The sequence below is a fragment of the Poecilia reticulata genome, linkage group LG2 (assembly GCF_000633615.1).
Source record: "Poecilia reticulata strain Guanapo linkage group LG2, Guppy_female_1.0+MT, whole genome shotgun sequence".
NCBI classification, from domain to species: Eukaryota; Metazoa; Chordata; class Actinopteri; order Cyprinodontiformes; family Poeciliidae; genus Poecilia; species Poecilia reticulata.
The window spans coordinates 34189322-34212061 of NC_024332.1; the positions used below are offsets into that span (position 1 = coordinate 34189322).

Below are 22740 nucleotides of genomic sequence, written 5' to 3' on the forward strand. Positions count from 1 at the left end.
AAAATCAGTAGTATTATATAATGGAACTATAAAATCCTAGAAAGGAAAGGAGTATGTTCTTATATCCATTACAGCACTCATGTATATCCAGTTAGTGACTGTTTTTTTTTTCGTTTTTCTTTTTTGACAGCTTAACAAAATTTCTTCAAGTTCATTTTCTAATGTATATGGGATGCAAATCAGGTCCTTTGTAATTTGTAACTTTTTTATCTTTAACCTTTTTTCAGGGACAAATTTTAAGCGTAGAGATTAACTCAAATGACGTTTTATGGATAGGTTTGGATTACTCCTTTATACTTCCTTTATTGGTGCAACAGGTCAAAAGTCTAGAGGTGATTCAGAGGGCTTTATCATCGTCTCGTGCCCGTTGCTTGTGAAAGTCTGATGTGCAATGAAGGGAGAAGTTCTTTCAAAAGAAATGGACCATCAGCAAGATTCTCCCAAACATCTCTTGGTCTTTTTTTTTTCAAACTTATTTCTTATCATTTATCTTTGCTGGTAATCTGTTGGGAAGGAAAATATATAAAAAAAAACAAAAACACACAAACCAACCAGAAACTCCCACGAAAAGTTTTTAATCGACTTGTCAAACATTATTTACACAACTCCAGTCGAGCACAAGTGCTTGAATGACATTGAAGAAGACAGTTCATACATGAAATATCAACATGGAATATTAAATTAACAGGGAAAGCTTTACACTTGTCTAAATGCATTTAATAAGTCAATGTGTATACAGGATAGGAAAGTGCTTCTCCAATTGAGAATGTTCTTACAAAACAAAACAACAAAATCTCTGCTCATCTTTCTGTTGATGTCGACGCTGTTCTTTTGTTTCCCTCTCAGAAATATTCAAGATGATATAAATGATAAGGCAGCACTGGTTAGCGTCATGTTTGATGCCCTTTTGTTTGATCTGGAAAGTGCACTTCAGGACCCAAAGGTTTACATTCTGGTTTGGATGCTGCAGTCCAATACATTGTGCCTTTGTGGGACTTTTAGGGGAAAAGTGTAAAGCAGATTAGCACTGAGGAATTCTCTTGCGTATTAAATGAGTCTGAATTTACACTGCAGGACATCAGAGTGCTTTTGCTGAATCTTAAAGCATCCCGTGGAATGTGCACAGAAGGGGGAGAGCGCTGCACTTAAAGGAAGATAATCTGTTTTGAAGGCATTGATGGCTATCTAAGAAAGCTTGTACTGTTATACAATGGGTAGTTTGTGCATTTTCACTCTACGCCAGACATATTATCCACTTGCTTTAACATCTCAAGATAAAACTGTCTATTGTCTATCGGTGGTTACAGAATAAGATGGCAGTAAGCAGAGCATCAAACTTGCGTTCGGCCCACAGTTCATAAAAAACAATTATTGTGACATCACAGACTATTTCTCAGCTCAAGGCTAGGCTGTTAGCAACAGTCTCTGTCCTGTATTGCAGCTATGTAGTGCTTTACAGCTAACACCTCAGGAACTGCGACACTATACCACCAGTATAACCACATTATTTTATTTAAAATAAGTACAGAAAGTACAAAACTTCAAGGCAAAAGAAAAGACATTCAGAAGTTAATTTGTGCTACAGTGGCAGGAGGCAGGGAAAAAAAAGGCAGTAGCGCGGCGTCTTCTGAGGCATTTTCACAAAAATCACAAAATACCACAGGAATCTAGTGGACTCAAAAAACCATCAGTGTCGGCTCAGAGGCACCACTGCTAAGATGGTAGAAATTCATATAAAGGTCACAGGTGAATGTTGTCCGTCTATGAATGATACAAAAACACTGACAGCACTAATTGGCTTGTTTCAATGAAGAGACACACACCGAGGAGAACTTTGCACATAAAATCAGATCAAGTTGGTAAAATTGTTTGTTGAAGAAACAAAGCCGGCCTGTTTAAAGCATACTGTTTGTTGCTCTCATCACCCTGCGTGTACCATACCTTCAAATTCATTTTGTTTAAATTTTGAGCAGCATGCAGCACCTTCCTTTTATTGTTTTGTGTGAATCGCTTGTTTTGATATTATTAGTCCATATGTCTTCTCTGTGTGCCTTTAGATTTATCAAGCCAGGCTGTGACAGTGAAAGGCACTATAACAAAGAAATTACTGCATCTCAACTACACATACTACAGAAAAAACTAAACAAAACTAACAAAACAAATGCATATACATAATTACATTAAGTTTTTTTTTTTTTTTTTTTTACTTTTTCATTGTTAGATGTCCCTTTGTCTTTTGGATTAAATTTAGGCGAATTTAAAATATTGGAAAAAAACCCCAGCAATGATTGTTGTGTGATAATACTTCTTGAGCCTTTTCATATTTTGTCACATAACAACCAATATGTTATTGTCCCCAAAGAAACATAAATAGTGTGACGAACTTCTGAAGTTCCCTTAAAACCTGACTGTATGTACTTTAACTCACTAGTTCAGTTGTAAAGAAGTGAATAGCAGGTTTAGATTAAAAACAATACAATAGCCAAATCTCTAAACTTCTCACTAAGTATTCAAATCATCATTCCATAGATGGAAAGACTCTGGCAAGAGTTTTCACTTAATTTAAAAGTTTATGAGATGTCATGTAGAGGACGCAGCAAATATGCTGTTCTGGTCAAATGAGAAAACAGCTGAACATTTTGGCCAAAATGCAAATGACTATATTTTTTACGGATTACAGAATTATAGAATGGTCTAGACGTTAATTTAGTGAAGACTCAAAAATGGATGTCCTCCATTGAATCTGAAAGTTTTAACTATTTTGGAAGAAAAAAGAAAAAAGAACAAAAGATCTGCCTCTATATGTGCTTCCCCTTCACAACTCTGCTTTGCTTCGACCGAGTCTGTCACGTAAAAATCCCGACAAGATACAATAAAGATCGTGGTTGTTATGTGACAAAAAAAAAATCAAAGGGTATGAACTGTCTGTATCTGATTATTGTCTATTTCAAATGTCAATAAGAAATGTCAACGACTAATCTATTCAGCTGACGGAGAAACAGTCACTGAACCAGATTTAAGTCTGAGTCCCTTCACCAGAGAGAAACAAAACAAAACAGGACAAAACTAAAGAAAACATGGTACTACAGTGATGCCGTTGGTATTCCAAGCACATGATAACCTAAATCAGGGCATTCCCCTAAAACTAGGAATAAAATCCTCTAACACTTCTCCTATGTCAAAATTCACAAAGTACAGTGATAGTAATTCATGCCACTTCTTGTCCTCTTATTCTACACTTTTACAAGAGATAACTTATGTTATATWTATATATATTTTTTTTCTTTAGGACATTTGTATACTTTCATTATCATATGTTTGGCTCAATAAATGCTAAAAAGTACTAGTTCAATACGTACAATATCACCCTCCGTTACTCTCCGTGAGGTTTTTCACTCACGGAGAGCAAAAAACCTGCCATTTTATGGAAGGTTTTGAATTATATTGAATTACCAGAACAATGTAGTAGCCATCTCAAATAAAAGAAAAATGTTGCAGAGTTGGGATATTTTTACGGTCACAGTTGATATGAGATTTAATCTCTTTGACGGCAACTTGGCAAAAAAAAAACAAAGTTGGATTTTGATTGATCATTTTAATAAATTGCCTTGTTGGAATAACCAGAAACCACTAGATCTTTATCTAACTCCTTTGCCCCACACAAGAATGAAGTCACACACACACACACACACACACACGCACGCATACACACGCACAAGCTCACGCAGACCAACACACACTTACACGATCAGAAACACACAGGCCTGCTCTGAGGCCTCACAGTAGTTTAGCTCTTCGGTGCAGAGCCTAACAGTGAGATTGCCTCTGCTTGAATGAAGTTGGCCCAGGCTAGTCAGACGTTTGTTGACTGGGACTTTCTAGCAGGGTGTTTTGTTCTGCATAAAATAGAACAGTTGAATGTTTGAATGTTCTGAATGCTTGTATTTACTTATATTTGGTGAGTGTTAATAAGTGTTTCAGTCGTACCGTTGGGTTCCGACTTAGCGTCTGGTGGGGCTGCTCTGGCTGCTCCACCCTCGGGATCTGGTTCTAATTGGAAAAAAAAAGTGATAAAGTCAGTTAAAAGGTAACAAACAAGTAAAAGAAAAGGAAACGCTGCATCATAAAACTTCATGTTGCTTACTAATCACTTTCCTGCCCATTAAAAAAAAGTTGTCGAATATTGTAAATCAGGAGTGTTCAAGTCCAGCCCTCGACTGCTACCACTTTGTACATGCATCCCTGCTCCAACACGCCTGAGCCAAAAGGCTGACTTTCCATCACCAGCAGTAACTCAGTTCTGCAGAGGCCTGAAAATGTCCCATTCATTTGATCCAGGTGTGTTGGAAAAGGAATGCATCCAACAGTAGCAGCGTGGTAACTCTTACGGACTGAAATTGGACACCACAGTTGTTAATTGGACAAAATTTGTATAGCCCGTCCCATGTCATTTCAATCTTTCAAAGAGCTTTAGAGTCAAACACATTCATTCTCCAATATGCAGACTGGCAAACAATTTGAGGTTATGCGCCTTGCCCAAGGGACGTGCGAGAGGAGGAAACTGGAATCAAACCCACAACTTTAAGATTGCAAGATAACTGCTTCACCCACTGTTCCACAGTGCACACAGGAGAATATGACAAGTAAAATAATATTAGTATTCCTTAAACAGTAAATTATAAAACTCTACTGGATTTTATCTGCAGGCATTGGGTTGAATTATGCATAACTTCTTATTAACTTCACTCTTTTGTCTTTCCTTTACATAATTGTAAGGATTACAAATTTATAAAAAAAAAAAAAAAAGGAATATCAATAATGTATTAATCTCCCCAGAGTAAGGTTTTTTTGGGACTTTCCAAGATAACATTTCTAAATGTGATTGCTATAGAAACCACTAACACTAGCTGACAATTAAACTAAACACTCAGCCAGTATCAAACAGTCTAAATCTGCTTCTTTGTATGTGTTGCTAAAGCAGAACAGTTTGTGTTTACTGTAAATTTAAACTTTGCTGAAGAGGCAATACTGGGACGCAGGATGTATGAGAGCTAATTGTAACTGCCAACACTCACTGAGACGTGAAGCTGAGTCTGCTGTCTTTGCAGACAGCTGACCTTCGAAAGGTCAGCGATTTAGTTTAAAAGACAAACCCTGAGACAACACTTTCTTCTCAACCAGAAAAGAGCTTGAAGGAGATCAATTTAAGACGGTCGGTCAGTTCTGATCTAACTCAAAGATGCTCAATCGTCTGTGGCATCCTACCACTAACTGGTAGTACTATAAGTATACAATGTCTTGCAAAAGTATTTTTCAACAAATCAGTGCTTTTACATTTTGTCATGTAAAAACTACCAACCTAAATATATCTTACTGGAATTTTATGTGAGTGATCAACACAAAGGACTCAAAAATTGTAAAGAGGAAGGAAAATAAAACTCATATCATGGTGTCATGCACATTGAATTAAACTTACTGATTAGATAGTTTGAAAACCACTTTTTTCCAAATTTACAGCCTGGCATATATCGGGTTCTGGGCTACATTTCCAATCATTTAAGACAGCAACATTATTTTTTTTCTCCTCTTCTTATTAAAGCACAGCTCAAGTTCAGTCAAATTGGACAGAGTTAATGTCAGCAGGTATAATGTAAGAAAATTTAAAAACGTTCACAGTACGCTTTAACACTGTAAATTCGACACAGATCTGAAAATTGAAGAAGACATTTGTGTTGTAGTTCATCAAATTTCTGAAAATATCTGGTTTTAGGAAAGCTTAATGCATTGTATTTGGTAGTAGAAATTATGAACAGCTGGAATTTCTGTACTTGCTGTATTACAAAGAAACCCATTTCTTAAACCTACCTTGACCTTTTTTGAAGCACACATTCCTCTTCTGATAAGCAAAGTACCCACAGACTGCTCCCACTGCAGACACAATGATTCCAGACAGGATTGCTGCTAAATGTGTAGAGCCTGCACACAGAAACAAAATAAAACAAATTATTAAAGAAATAATAAAAGATGATGAAAACACTTGAAAAGCCAATAACATGTCCACATTCATTTACAATTAAACCAGCCTGGGTAGTTTTTTTTTGTAACACCACTGTCTCAAATAATATAAATAGCTCAAATAAGTAAAGACGATTGTCTGCTTAGAACCACTGTACCCAATAATTTACGCAGCAACAACTTTGCTTAAATTACCTGTTTTCAGTCAGTTATTAACATAACTTACGGCATATAACATCAATTCACCACATCATATGAATGGAATGCATCTGCATTGCTGCTTGGCATACCACACAGTTTTTCACCTCAATGTATTTCAAATACGAAAACAAGGGCTTTTTTGTACCGGGGGTTGCTTTTCATTCAACAGAGAGTAATAATGGCAAGATACACTGAGATGACCTGACACGTGACATGAGGACTGAAGAGGAAGGTGATTGATGGGATATAAAAGCGGAGTCCACGACATATGCACACCTGAATAAACTATAAAATGCAGCAACAGGAAAAGGTGAGAAAAACGGGCGAGAGGAGTGAGTCAGAGAACTGCAATAAACGGTGAAAAAAGAGAATGAGTCAACATAATTAGGGGGGTGGGATGAAACGGGAGACTGTAGTGAGTCAGTAGAAGGAAGTGAATGTCAGACATGCATGAACATGCACGTGAGAAAGAGCAGCACACCAAAGGTAAAGAAACACAGTGAAAGGAAATGATTTTGAAAAGAAGACAGCAGCAAATCTATGATTTGAGTTTAAGCCACAATTTGTCTTTCAGAAAATGAAGTAATAATAACAAGAAGAAATAACTATAGCACTCCTTAACATTTTGTTTCCGCTTCTGTGACTGATGCTTCTAGTCATTTTTTACAAACATACTTAATCTCCACAGTTTAAAGAGGAGGTTTTGAAAATGTGATGCACGAACCAGCTAAGGCCAACACATAACACAACTAAGCAGGGCAAATCTTATGCTGCAGGTATGTTTGGGGAAGAGCCTGAGAGGGTGGGAGAATGTGGTGTAACCAGAACACAGAAGAGAGATAACTCACCTTGAGGCTTGGAAGCTTCTGGATCTGGAAGGAAAATATACAAAATTAACAAACATTGGAAAATAAGACCGCAGTTTATTTGAGTTATAGACATGTTTGTATGTCGTTTTAAATTGTTTTATTTTTTATACTTTGTGCAGCACTTTGTGATCCTGGTCTGTGAAAAGTGCTATAGAAATAAAGCTTACTTACTTACTTACTTACTTACTTACTTAGACATAACACAAGGCAATGTACAAAGATCCTTTTCAAATCTTCTCGTCTTACTTTTTAATTTATGCTATAGTTATTTTCATTACCATCACCAAAAAACACAGACTGCAGCTAAAGGAGTGATGATGGTACACTTTGAAATCTAAACTTGGGCATTAAAGCACAACACAGTGGCCGCACAATAAAAGATTAGCAAAAGCAAAGTCTCCAGATTGTGTCTGAGTTCAAGTGAAGACATATAAAATAATGTATTGGGAAAAAAAGCTACAAGACTCATTGTGATTTAATTTTGCACTGTCAACACCTGATTTGCATCATCTTCAATTTATTTAAGTTATAGACATAACATAAGGCAGTGTACAAATATCCTTTTTCAAATCTTCTCATCTTACATTTTAGTTTATGGTATAATTTTTGTGCTACACATTTAATAGTCAAGGTTTTAATTATGTAAAAGATTATGGCATTGTATTCCTGAACAAAGGAATACAATGCTAAGGTGTATCATCAGACACAAACTACAAACTTTTGCATGGATTTTTCTATTCCGTTTGTCTTGTAAAAGGTATGCTAGTAATATCCTGTTTCACCAAGTTTCAGCTCTACATAAGCCCCACTGTTTTCTCTTCTGATTTAAAGAATATGAGCAGGACCTGGCGCAATACAATAACATTTTTGCAGTCATAAATATTTTGATGATAAACAGAAAAAAACAAAACAAACTTACCTTCTGAACTGGCATCAGCCTTTGGAGCTAAAAAGAAAAAAAAAAAAAGACAGGAGAATATGTAATTTGAAAAAGCAGGGGAAAAAAGCATTAGTGAAGTGGCTTGGCAGTACATGTAAGAGAGAAAAAAAAACGAGAAGGAGGATTAAGTTTAATCTCTTTGTGGCAGATTATACTTTAGGAGAATTAAGCACTTGCACTGTCTTAACTGTTTAGGGAACAGGCCTTTAAAGCAATAATTTTGACATGGAAGATATGATAGCCATCAACTAAGCTAATCATTACACGTGTACACCACTGTGATGTTAAAAGTGCAAAATTGAGAAGAACTAAAAGATCCTCAAACAGATTACAACATGTACAGTCATGTCCACAAAAAAGTTAAATCTACTGTCACTTGAGAACATTTACACATGTGTTAATATCATCACAGAGATAACATATCAGATGCAAACTCCTTTTGGCAATCTTTGATCTAAGTGACCTGTGTACCAACAGGTCCATTATCACCATCTGCTCTGCTTGCCCGAATGTGTCTGCTACGTCATGGCGACTGCCAGCCTGCTTCAACTTGACAAAGCTGCTGAAGAAGAACTCTTTCACAACAAAATCCATGATTGTAGTGATTAGAGGGAGTCTGCTTTCATGTGGGTAGTAAGGAGTAAATGCTGAGAAAATCTCTACTTAATGCACCGCAGTCAAACTGCCAAGTGTGACAAGTGATTCAGCTTATTCAAATCAGAGACATGACACGATGAACAGAATTCAGGAAATTTAAACATATGTGTTGTAAAAGCATTTTAAATTAATCTCGGGCTTAGTGTCTTGCAAAAGTATGTAGGTACATCCTGAATATTTTCATGTTGGCCACATTACAAACACTGGTTACAGGATCTCTTTGGATTTCTGAACTTATTCATTTAACTTAAATGACATCCAGTTTGACAAGGCTACAGCGTAAATATCTTTGGAAAAGAAGGAAAAGAATATTTGAATGAGGACTAAAATTTTCCAGCATTACATCATGGCTGCAAGATGTTAGGTTAGGGAAGTAAAACAGTATATATAACAGGATACATCAAGCCATCGAGGAAAAGCCTTAGATAAACACTGCTGTGTAATTTATGTAGCACCGTCTCATTCACTCCCCACCTTCCTCCGTCTCTCTGCACGCCCCTCATAAACATCCTGATCATATAAAAAAAACATATCAGATGAAAATCTCCATAATGACGTCTTAGCTGTCTTTGTGTGTTTATTTGCAAACAGCACAGTTAGGATCCATGTGATCTCTCAGGATGTACTTAAATACCTGGTCTGAATAACGCATTTAGAGCAGGACGCTTGACATCCATTCACTCAGTACTGATGTTGATGACAGGGCTGAACAAACCTCTGTAAGACCAGATCTTGTTATATTGAGTTTAGTGGTGGCTTGTGTACTTGTAGCGTGGTAATGGCGGATTAAATCGGTAAAGTCCCTCTGAAGGACCAGGTACTAAATTCCCGGCCCGCCACTGCCGTGAGTGACTGTATTTTGGCATTGGCATCATTTTTAATGTGACTTTTTAAAACTTTTTATTCCATTATTTATTACACTGTAACAAGATCTCRAAGCACACGCTATTACAATACAAAAATGCAAAAATATTTCTTAGTAAATGGAAGCCTGCCTTTCATAGCAACAGCCAGGTAAGGATAATTGAAATAAATCTGAGCTTATTATGAGCCCTGTCCATGAAATGGGGTGCTTTAACTCTTTATGTGAAACCCAGAATGTTTTGCGACTGTGCCTTGACTGTGCACCCTGACAGGGAAAATTACAATTTACAATCTTTGTCAGAGCGGGTTGCCGAACACACGGCACATAATAAAAATGTCAGAAGAAGAATCACAATGATGACATTTATTTTTATGAAATACAAAGAGCAGAGTTCTGTTGTTTTTCGGTGTGGATAATTAATGTCTCTGGACAAACATTGTATTGATATCCTGGTGAGAAATCACTATAATCTATCTTTCAAGTTCTCTTTTTGCACTCTATAAAAAACAGCTTAATTATGGGAGCATGCTTGTCTGTAAGGACCAAGTGGATATCATTCACAGCATCTTGTATTTGCTTGTGTAGATAACCCTCTGCGATAAAAAAAAAATTGCATCACTGAGCCTTATAACAACATGGAAACCAATATAAACGATTGTAGAAATAAGATAAGATTCTACCTAGATAAAAACTGATCAAGATAATATGTCTTTACCATCATCATTTTATTCTTTTATTGGTTTCAATAACCATTTTAGCTACAACTGAGTAATGTAATAGAATATTTTTAGTTAGCAGCTCGATACACCTGATGAAAACAGTGATCTACGGATCACTTGGGCTAACTAAAATACTTTTATTGTGACCCATATCTTTCCTTGACCAGGTGGGTTATCTGCTATACATTTCTGAGTTGAACGCAATGTTTGAAATTAAATAAATACATAAAAACTGCAAGTGAAGTAAATTTCATGTAAATGCTAATTTAAATAAGGAGACTATCAAACACATTTTAATTTCAATGTTTCCTTGCTGAATCATATACTAAGATAATATAAATCGGAGAACTCCTGAGTACAGTACCCTGGAAGTCCGACGCATTTCTACAGAACAAGTCTGATACAACAGCAGAAAGGGTGTTAAAGGAGATCCTGTGAACCAGTGTGAGGTGTTTTTATAAAAGGATATAATTTGTCACAAACGATGCCTTACTTAACTCTATCTTAGGGGAAATCCCATGGGTGTTTTAATTCACGGATATGGGTGTGGCTCAACCAACGTAACAGATACGGATGAGGAGGGAGAACTACGATCGGGGCTTTAACACGCTGTTGGTAAAACCTTTTTATCTCTTAACGGTTTTTACTTTTATATGACTGATACACGTAATAAAGTGTTATCTTGACATCTGATACATGAATTAGACCGCCACAGTCTTGTGCCTTTCGTAAATCAACACTTCGGTTTGAAAAAGAAAAGAGAATAACACCACAGTGAAATGTAGAGAATAAAGAGTGGTCCCTCAGCTGTAAAGTCAGTGTAAATCATTGGGGAGGTGTCTTCAACAACCAAATGGCAACACCCAAATGTGGGAGGTAAAAGTGTGCGAGTCAAATTCCCACCTTAAATGCAATCCCTGGGAACTGTATATTTAAGCAAAACGGCACATCTGTTACTCATCATTTTTCAGAAATTAGTGAGATGCAATAACTCTGCACAACAATTAAACCAAAGACATGAGCTCTTTTAAAACAACCAAAAGAGAACAAAACAAAGATCTGACATGTCTTTAAATATTTCCTGACAAACTTAAAAGAGCTTTGATGTTGCACACAAAGTGAATCACACTTTTGATCTCAAATTAATTTAAGTTTAGGACTTAATCCTTCTAAACTCACAACATAAAACAGTTACTCTTCCACTTTAAATACAACAAGCAAACAAAAAAAGTTCTGTTCTTTGAGACTATCCAATTATTTCTCCCTGATCTCTGCAGCTTTGGTGAAGCTTTAAAGGGCCAACCTCCACAAATATGTCCACATTGAGTTACTAATATCAAAAGGACTGTTAAAATAAGATAGAAACCAAATCAGAATGAATAAAGTTAAACAAAATTTACCTTGGTTATGATTAATTTTAACATCCGCCTTTACAACTGTAGGAAAAGACAACAGAAATTAATATATCAGGTAAATAAAAAAAAACAGCAAAAAATTACTAAAATAAATTTTCTGAATGAAATAATTTATAAATGACATGAAAAACAATATTTAGATAATACATTATAGATTAATTAATCAACCTATGCAAATATCAAAGTATAGGTGCATATCTACGTAAGTATCAAAGTAGAAGGAACAGATTACTGCAAGGTAATGAAACCTAACATACATAACAGCTGAAACAAAAATATGATTGAAGGAAATATTTTTTTCTGATTTATTTGTTCTATTTTCACTCAAAAATTGTTCAAGAGAGAATTTTATAGCAGCAAACACAACAAACATATTTAATTGATGAATCACATTTTTTGTTGGTTGTTGTGCCACTTTTCCTTGGGGATAAAAAAAATTMTTTGTCAATTTTATTTGAATTAAGCTTGTAATATAAATGCCTGTATCTACAAGAAGAAAAACTGATCTTTAACAGCAGTATACACTGGAACTTAACAGACTTGTTTAATTTGCTGTGGAATTTCTAATCTGAGCCTGACAATTACCAGGGAACTCCTTTGTACAAATGTTCCCTCCCAGAATAACCAATTTACAACAAGATCTGCCAATGCTTTGTCACACACGGATCAAACAGCAGCAAACAGTCTGCATCAAACAGGATGCTGACTGACAACTATCTGGAAAGGTGAGTGTCTTGCAAGACATGGAAAAAGTAAGTAATGGAAACTGCAACATTTTGCCAGGAGAAAATTACTGTGGGAAACAACAGACCTCTTTTCCACTGACATCAGTTGTGGCTGAAACGGTGATATATGGGTGAAACAAAGTGAAATTTGAAAAGCCATATGTATATAGCGGCATGAAATGGCTCAAATAGGCATTATGGAGACATTATTCTATAGAGATCAAAGTTCCCTGCTGTCTTAAGTAAACAACATTGGTTTTAGGAATGTTTTAACGTTTCTTTTTTTTGTTTGCCTGTTTTATCAGCTTCCATAAAATCCCCAAATAGTGTTTTTTGAGGTATTATGCTGTTTTTTCCCCCAAAAAGAATAACATGGGAATATCATTGGCACAGACTTGGGAATATGCACAGCTCAATTTAGGTGTGAAACTTCTGAAGGCGGACTAAGATGAGGGGTGTGTTGTTTTTATTTTGTGTGATTATATGGCACATTTACTGAATAGGTTCTTTCCCTGTTCAACCGTCATAAAATGAGAGACGGCAGCTGTATAAACAAGTCTGGACAGTTTCACAGCATTGAGAGAACACAAAGTAAGACCTCAGAATCATCTGTGTTCAGATCTTTCTGCACCACGTCCTTTTTTGCTAGATAAAAGACATATAAGAGTCAATATACCCAGGTTGATTACCAGATTGATGGTACAAACATTAAGATTTTTACTCCATTAGCACTCTACAGTGCACACTCCGTGAGGGAAGCCACTTTTCCACTACAAATGTGGTTGCTTTCTAAAGACTGCATGGTTTGCTGTATAAAATTAGTCTTGAATGGATTTTGAATCAAATCACCAATGTCTCTGTGTCTTTTGAAAGGGTCTGCTCTCTTTCTAAATGAATAAAAAGAAAGCATTAAGGTGACCCTGCCGGTTAGTTCATTTGCTTGTTGTCAGTATATACTTGCATTATACCAAGAGCTCATCATATAACCCATCATATACCATTTTCACATTTTTGTCACAACCATCAATCTTTTAGTTGGATTTTATGCAATAAGCATAAACACAAAGTAGCACATAAGTGTGAAGTGAAAGGAAAAATGTGTATTCTTGTTTAATTCCTTTAACAGTTCAAATCCCCAAAATTCTTCCTTCTACATATCTAACTACATCCAAATACAAATATGCTTAAATGAGGGTGAAGTTTTCAATTCCAAGGTTTAAATGTCCCATAAAGAACTATTTAATCCTGTATAAGATCGTGGGAAGAGTGTTGCATAACTGCAAACCTACCAAGGCACGCTATCTACCTAATCTGTCAACCAGTCGAGATGGTAACTCTTGCTGACAAAGACGGTGCGTCCCTTTGATAGACATTAGGAAAAAAAAAACGGGCTCAAGGCAGATGACACCAGAATTTTGCCAACTTTTAAAACCCTGTATAGTTTAAACTAATACTGCAAAGGTAAAACATGGTGGTAGGGGCATTATGCATTATGGTTGTGTACACCAGCAGTGAATACAAATGTGAATCACACCTTTCATGTTTTTATGATTGGTGAAAGATACATGAACACTTTGCATCCTTTATCTTTCACTTGATAATTAACCACAACGTCGTGTCACATATAATCCCATTGAACACACAGCCATTTATGGCTATAGCATTATAAACAGTGAAAGCACTCATCGGGCACGGATGCTTTTGCATCAGCTATTGCAAGCAGGATTTAAATGTTGCATCTTCATTAATTTTCTGTTTCAAAACATTGTAATCACATAAGTTCTTACTTGGTTCCTCGATAGGTGGAATAAATTTTTTTCCCTGGGGGACCCCCTCTTCAGGCTATTGAAAATAAACCATAACACACATAAACCAGCAGAAACAAGATGTGTCAAAGCAAACGTTTACTAAATGGTTTTTAAAGTCTTCACATTATAAGCACTGACCTTAGAGGGTGCAACAGTTGGGTCAGCAACCTCAGGTGCAGGAGTTGTTTTTTCAAGCTCTTCCACATCATCATCATCATCATCATCATCTGAGTGAAATACCAACAAACAGAGAGGTAGGACATGAAATAGCTTGCCTAATTCTACGTTATTACAGTGTACAGAAAAAAAAAAATAGTCACTGCCGACTCTCAGTGAAGATATTGTATCATAAAAATAATATCAGCTTCACAAAAGTTCATTACCCCCCTGGCTCTGCTTCAAGAAAATTGATCATTACAAATATTTTACAGTGATAATATTCAGAAAGGATTAGTGTAGTAATATTAATGCAATATGACATACACTAGTTGAACAGGTACCCCAGTTCAATTGCTTTTTTATGCAAACAGTGAATCAGTCAATAAAATGGCAGCAACTCAACTCAAAGCATTTAGACATCTAGTTAAAAAAAAGGTACACAGAATAACATTTTCAGATAATCAAACATTTTTAGAGGAATCAGAAGAACATCACACCAGATGCTACTTCTGTCACATAAGCCCACAATCCATTCTGTCTTGTCTTTACAATTCATGTTGTTGGTGGTCGGGGGAATATTTACTTCCACACTGTGCCCCTAGCTATGGCTTGAGCATCATTAAAACACCTCAGCCTACCTGCGTATTTTTACAGGTTTTTGGACCATCACACTGACTCTTCAACTGTGACCAGCTCTCAGGCCAATAGAGCCTTTTGGGTGCACAGCAGGTAAATCTGCAGCAACTGTGTGACGCAATTATCTTAACATTGACTGAAATCTTTGAGGAATGTTATCATTTTATTAGCACACTTAATATAAAGTGGACTATGAGAGTATAGGTAAACGTTGAATTGGCAAGATTAATCTAAAATAAGCACAAATAAATAATTATTTTCTAAATTACCTTGTGGTGTGGGAGATGGTTCAATTTCAGCACCCACTGTGAAAGTTACAGCAGGTGTAACTGCTGTAACTCCTGCTGTGGATGTCTCTGACTCTACAACACCATCATTCTCAGGTGTAGCCGGTAGCTCAGCGTCCTCTTCTTGTTCAGGTGCTGCCGTTGGCTCAGGGTCATCTGCTGATTCAGGGTCAGCCGCTGGTTCAGGCTCTGACGTTGGCTCAGGGTCAGCTGCTGGGTCAGAGTCATCTGCTGGTTCAGGCGTTGCCGTTGGCGCAGGGTCAGCCGCTGGGTCAGAGTCATCTGCTGGTTCAGGGTCTGACGTTGGCTCAGAGTCAGCCGCTGGGTCAGAGTCATCTGCTGGTTCAGGGTCTGACGTTGGCTCAGGGTCAGCCGCTGGGTCAGAGTCATCTGCTGGTTCAGGCTCTGACGTTGGCTCAGGGTCAGCCGCTGGGTCAGAGTCATCTACTGGTTCAGGCTCTGACGTTGGCTCAGGGTCAGCTTCTGGGTCATTGTCTGACGTTGGCGCAGGGTCAGTTGCTGTGTCTAATTCACCTTCTGTTTCTGATGCTTCCTGTATTTAACAGATTGTTTTTTAACACAATTGAAGCTTGAGAGTGTTTGTAGTTATTAGTGCAGAATAAGGATGTGCTACACTATATAGTGAGACACAAAAACTAATGAAGAATCAACTGGTACATCATTAATTCCACAAAACTTAACAAAAAATCAGCTTCTGTTTATGTCATTACCTCTCACTCTCAGTTTTCAAATTTTCACTTGCATATATTAAAAATTATAGCTTTTTAGTCTGTGATTTTAAGGTAACATCTTGTACACATTAGAAACAAGAAAATCAAACTGAAGGGAAGCATTTTGTTTTCCTCACCGTCTCCGCTGTGTCATCAGCTTCTCCATCAGCTTCTCCATCAACCGCTAGATCCATTGGTTCTGTTGCCGTGTCTTCCGTCTCTGGAGCAACCGTTACGTCTCCCTCATCTGGATGAAGTCATGTGAAAAAATAAGAAGGCAACAGAATAACATTAGACTTTTACATTATATACTGACACATGTTTGAGCGAAAGGTCCAACTCTTCCGCTTTAAAAGAAAAAAGGGTAAAATTAGAGAGATCTGGCCGCCCAAGTCTCAAAAAGCTTGAATTGTCTCTGGATTCTTTCAGTGGGTAAATTCCTGAAAAGATTCCCAACACTGATCAATATTTAATGTACTCTATTGTTAGTGAATGTGAAAACCTGTGTTCACTTTAAAGCAGTGCTAACAACACTTCATGGTGATAACTGTGGAAACACTGGCACGATTCCTCAAGGTCTGTGAGAACGCACGCAGATCCAGGGCCACACCCCGTCCTGACTGATCCACGATGTTAACACTCAGCTCTGAAGTGGATGACATGCACTTCGATCACATCTGACCCCAGGCAGCACTCAACAAAAATCTCAACCTCAGGACAGCTGTTGCAGCTTTGCACTAATGAGAACACTTCTTCTTTGCTGTGTGACTGCGTGTATGTGTGGGGGTGTGCGCGGGTGTGTKTGTGTKKGTTTGTGTTGRGKGGTGGGGGGGTGCTGGAGTCAGATTTGTGACATTCCCCTGTTTCGTGTGAGTAGCTAAAGCAACAAACACTGTTTAGTTTTTATTTGTCTTTACTCAGCTGATTTCACATGTAACCTGAGGCTGAGTCACCCCAGCAGTACTTTTCCGCTTCACAATAATTGAAGTGATTACTAATGATATTTATGTTAAAATTCCACACATTTTCAAGTCAAAGCCACACCAGTTGCTGCTAACAAGCAACTCTTAATAAGTATGAGCGTCTATTTTGAGTCATGGAGATGAAGATGCTTAAAACTTGACATGCTTTTGTATTTATGTTTAATCCTCTGTAATAATAAAGGAAGCAGTTCTCAGGTGGTTGCTGTGGTCTATATACGGCCACATCACAATCCTAACCCCACCATGTTGAAGTTAACTACATTGCAGTTATTTCTGAAAAAAACTAAATATAAATAATAGATTAGCAGACAAAATGTAAACAATTTGTAAGCCCTCAGAGAAAACCATGGCTGGCTAACTGCTAGCCTCTAACAACATCTAAGTCATGGTGAGCTAAATCGCTTTCCATCGCAGCTAAACTAAAGGGTATTTCTTAGTCTTTTCATTGAATCTGGACATCATCTGATGACTTCTAAAATACTTAAACTGATTCAAATTTCATAGAAAGAAGATGGATTTACATTTCTGCAAATGCCACGCTACTTTTAAAACCACAAAATAGAAGGACATTTGGACCACCTAAGAACTAGGCCTCAGCTTCAACACAAATACAACAATTGTGGCATATGTTTGTTTTGCTGTGTTTATTCTTTCCTCTTAGTCATCCCGTTGTCAGCTTGCATTTGAAGAAACAGAGTCGGACTAAGCTAACTGGATTTGGAGAAACTCACAAAGGATCTGGTTCACCGCAAATTTCACCAAATCCGTACTGAAACACTGTTAGAGGTAGTTTTAACAGGAAAAGGTACAATAAATCAAATTCTGCTGCATGCCACCTCGGCCTAGCCTGGCTAGTTCCTTTATCACACTGAATGTGCCGATATCAAAGACAGATTGCTGGAGTATTGACTCCATTGGTGTGAACTGTTAAAAATAATAGGGCTGCATTTTTTATGTTTCATTTTTCTAAAATATACAGCTATAATCTCGTCTTATCATCACAACCTCATGTATCTCATAACTACATACCCAGGTAATAACATTATTCTCCAAGCTAAACTATACATGGGAAACACTATGATAGAAGGAAGAGACAAAAGAAAATAGAAGCTCTATACCCTCAAACCTTTAGGGTGATATTAAAATCTCTTCTTCCTGTATTTACTGCGTTTGTTGCTAAGTTAATTTTCAATAGATTCCTACACCTGCCAAGTCAGATTGCATAAAAGTCAGTGATGCCTTGAGGGAGACCAGCATGAACAATATCTGAAGTATTTCTATCGCACCGTAAATCAACTGGAGGCGAGATGCACTGATGACACCCTGGCTCTTGTCATTCTAGCATGGATTCAGTGGGARCAACTCAAAATTCTTAGAAATTAGGTTTATTTAAACACGTACATACAAGCTATAAACAAACCTGCATACATTCATTTCACTCATTTACGAAAGAGTTTCTGATGCTTCCTTTTAACTTTGTGAGCCCAAAGCCACGCTATCAGCTCTGCGTCCAAGCTAAACATTAATCACAGCCCCTAATGAATCACCCTGTATGCACATGTGTGTATGGGTGTGGCACTGTGGTTGTTTCAGTTTCCTCGTTATTTCTTTGGAAATCGCTGTCTTAATCAAAGATGAATTGCGGCACACGTGGTTGAATTTGATGAGCCTCGGCATTTCAAATGCTAGTGATAAAGCACTGAAAACATAACCTATACATTATACAAAAAAAAGTGCTTATCTTTATCTAGCACTGACAACCCTTGTTTCTAATTTCTCAAACAGTACATGTGGAAATGAGTCCCGACTTTATCTCACATGTTAGAGCTTGCATGCACATGAGTGGGAGGTTAGGTGGATTTCATGTAAGTGCTCTAACTCTTTAGTGAATGTGAGCCTGCACATGCACAGGGAGGGAAGCTGCTCCTGGATGTAAACTTCTTCTGTTGCTTCACTGAACATTCTGTTCTCACTTATCAGTTTACCACTACCTCATTCAGCCACCCTTACTACCTTAACATGCGGAAATACAACTYGTGCATGAATAGAAATTGGTCAGGCTTCTTCTTGTTTGTTCCCCCCAGTAACAGAACAAACAATCCCATTTGCACACAAGGGAAGCTTCATGTTTGCGTCTACTCACACTTTTAATAAAGAGAGTCCTGTTTTCTATTACCCCAGCAGTTAAACTTCCTCTGCCTCCTTTTTCTTCTGCTTCTTCTTAGAGTCTCTTACTCCACTTTCTTCCTTCTCTTTCTTACTCACAAAGTCCTAACTCTCTCTTTTTCATTGCCACAACTTCCCCCTGAGGCTGGTGAGTCATCTTAGTCTCCAGCATGACTGCATGCGATTGTATGTTACTGCGAACGGCAAAAAGGTCCCTGAGGGAATAACTCCTAACTGAAACCATGTGATGCGTACATACTGATAGTGTATTTGACCATGTGATCCTCACACATGGTCAAGTACACTGTGAGCTCTTTACAACTGGCAAATGCTTTGTTCAAATAAACACAAATCCGTCTTTCTTGCAAATTTTTTTTTKWRAMAYWTKWSASAGACAACTGCAGCCAAAAAAGCTCTAATTTGAGACAATGAGTGGATTTATTAGATAGTACACCATCTTGTTAATTAACATATCTCACTGTCCTTTTGGCTACAAATAGCAAAGAAGACATTGGGTTACATACTATGACCATGTATTCAGTCACAGGRAACTTGTGGGGAGACAACTATGAACTGGTAACAGCAATTTAAAGTGTTCAATTAACCTAATGTACATTAAAAATAAAGAAAACAGTACCAGTACATGAAAAGATCCCATATATACACGCTCAACAGCTCCAGCTCTGATTCGAACCCAGAAGTTTTGCTGCAAGTCAGTTGTACCAAGAACTGCGTAACAATGCAGCCTACTAGTAAAAGTTTGACAGTGAGTGCCATTCATTCCTTTTTACTTTTCTTTGTCAGGGTTGAAAATRGTTGGTAACTATTTCAAAAATGAACAGGGCGTCACAGGTTTACCTAACACGAATAAAAACTGTACAGTGATTCGTCAAGGAAAAGGACTCCAGCAGCATTTGTGATATTGATAAAACAACTTTACTGACCAACCAAAGGGTTTCACCTTGGTCTTCATCAAGGTCATCCTACTGATAATAACCTTCCTCAAGGCTAACAGGATTGCTGTAGTCCTCAACGGCTCAGATTTTTCATATGCAGCTTGAAATTTAGCAGGAAATGTCTGGACATTATGAATGTTTACATAAAAACCAGCAGGGTGTAAAATAGCAAATGAAAACTTAGGCACAGCTAATGGTCACATGATGGCATTGTATCAGTTTGAATGAATATTTTAAAGATTTCTGTTGCTGCTAAATTTCCATGTTGCTGCTGGCATTGTTTACAAAATATTAGACACGTTCAAGAGATTTGAAACTATTCAGGATTAAAATGGGGCAAAGGTTAAAAAAGTAGAGTTGCATATTATACCAAATCAGTGACATCAAACCCAATTGAATCACATTTCTCTTATATGTAGTTTTATATACACAACCACCATATAAGATTTTGAGCTTGGGGTTGATGTATGACTCAGTTTGGGTAATAATTATTTTCAAGATAAATGCAAAGAAGTTTAATGAGAATTAGTGAATGACAGTAAACCGAGAACAATTCCTGGTGGCTACATGTGCTATGCTTTTATTGGTGAGGTCAGAACTTTGTTTGAAGGAATAACATCAAAGCTAACTGACAAATTTTACTGGTCACTGAATTAGGTTTTATATGTCTGTGTGATATACAAGATACAAATCATCAGGATTCCAAATAAGCTGCCGTCATCATAATTTTTTATATTGGTGAAARATTTCAGACTTTTAATTACAACTTACAATTACATTTTTGTTCAAACCTATTGCCTTTTTTTGCCTTTCTTTTTCTTTTTTCTAGCTAACGTAATGAACTTAGCAGTCCAGAGTATTTGCGATCGCTTTAAAACTATTGACAAGATGGCGGACTCTGGCAAGCCTGGTATTTACTGAGGTGGTGCTAGTTAAATAAAGCTCGGAAACCAACCATTTATCAGCCTTAGCTCGGCTATGTGCGAACAGAACTATTGGAGCAATGAAAGGAATTTTATCTTTTGACTCTTCTGGTTTCCACAACGATTGTGTGAGATCACCTGAGTGGAAGTGAATGATCTCACGCTTTGTGTCCTAACTGCGCAACTTTTTGTACCCATGTGTCCGATGATATGGGAGCTTCTCCAAACCATTGTTCTCTCAGGTGTGTTTTGTGAACAGTGTTTTGTTTACTCCAATCATAACACCTTAACGCACCCATAAGGGAGAGAATATGTGTGTGCATGTGTGTGAGCACTTAACCCACAAAGGGATGATTTATGCGTTGGCAGTTGAAGGTGTAAACACAGACAAGTTGGCGCACTCACAATACACACATATAAAACACACACCTGGCACACCTCACACCCTCTTCATTTGCCTTTCAGACACAAATGTTTAATGGTTGGCTTATTCACGCACAAAACGCATGGAGCTCTCCCATACTCTCACATGTTCTGTACATAAAAGTTGCAGTGCACCCCACCCTCTCTGAGTTACACACACAGACGTAGAAACACAGAGGGCCCGGGAGGAACGGACGGCGCTGAAGCTAGTTGTGTGTGTGTTGGGTGTTGTCTACAGCTGGAGCTGGATCTGGTTACCGAACACTCCCTATTCCTCCCTTCTATAGCTTAACACACACACCGTAAATGATGTCCACATGCGCACAACTGACCCCACACTTCATCTTGTAAACTGATAAACTGCTTTCTCTTGCACACGTGCATGTCAGTGAGACATGCCTGCGGAGACTTTCAGGGTCCCAGTGCACCAAAGTCCACTGAGTTCACAGTGAGCTTACACTATCTCAAGAGTGGTTTACAGAGAGAGAAGAAAAAAAAAATTGTATGTGTGTGTGTGACAGACGGTACATTTAAAGGTGCTTTCTCCCTGGCGGTTTGTCAAGTATCAAAAAAAAATAAACCGGTAGAGTGAGATTACCACCTCACCTCCGAACACCAAACGTTCAACTGAATTTGTTTGCATAACGATAGCGTGGCCCTTACTTCTCCTTCATTGTGTCTCTATTTTCCCTCTCAATCAGCTCAAGCATTTATCCTTCATCTTCTTCCAACACCTCCCCTTGCTTTTCCCTCAGTTTATGTGTTTTTCCTCAACCATTCCCCTTCTCTCCATATGAGTTTTATTGCGCATTTGAGCAATCTGAAATCATTGCATGCACTGCAGGCCAAAAAAAAAAAGGGGGGAGCTTACAAACCAGCTGAAGGGGAAGGAAGAGGGGAGACAGACAAAAAYGACAAATAAAAGACACCTGGAACAAAAGCAAAAAAAAAAACAGGACATGAGGATGAAGTAGTCAGGTAAGCACAGAGAAATGAGCAGTAGGAAACAGGAAAATGGGGAGACGGTTACTTGGGTCCACCACACCCCTCAGGTTTGAAATCCCTAAGAGAAAGATCTGGACACATTTTAGAAAGGGTGAGACATCTGTCTTCACTGATGATGGTCCGGCTGAACAGACAGAAGATGAAAATCTGTTTGGTCATCCAATTAGACGTTAATTAAACCAAGCAGAATGTAGGGAGTCAGTATAGACAAAATGAGATTAATAAAGCATGCACACAGACAGAAGAGAGGAAAGAAA

General features: G+C 37.6%; 1 protein-coding gene across 2 annotated transcripts in view; it reads right to left on the reverse strand.

The window, feature by feature from the left end:
* Window positions 1-559: 559 nt before the first annotated feature.
* Window positions 560-22740, reverse strand: part of LOC103461637 (cell surface glycoprotein 1) — a 22748-nt gene continuing 567 nt past the window's right edge. Inside the window, exons 2-11 of one of the 2 annotated variants that reach the window (XM_008403905.2) lie at window positions 16165-16274; window positions 15279-15849; window positions 14353-14432; window positions 14194-14248; window positions 11667-11702; window positions 8005-8031; window positions 7065-7088; window positions 5866-5976; window positions 3988-4050; window positions 560-3896 (exon numbers count right to left, since the gene is read on the reverse strand). In XM_008403905.2, the coding sequence (XP_008402127.1) occupies window positions 3850-3896; window positions 3988-4050; window positions 5866-5976; window positions 7065-7088; window positions 8005-8031; window positions 11667-11702; window positions 14194-14248; window positions 14353-14432; window positions 15279-15849; window positions 16165-16274 (1124 nt within the window). In that variant the 3' untranslated portion in view covers window positions 560-3849. Of the gene's footprint in view, window positions 3897-3987; window positions 4051-5865; window positions 5977-7064; window positions 7089-8004; window positions 8032-11666; window positions 11703-14193; window positions 14249-14352; window positions 14442-15278; window positions 15850-16164; window positions 16275-22740 lie in introns of both variants that reach the window. The other variant, XM_008403904.2, reaches the window with a different exon arrangement.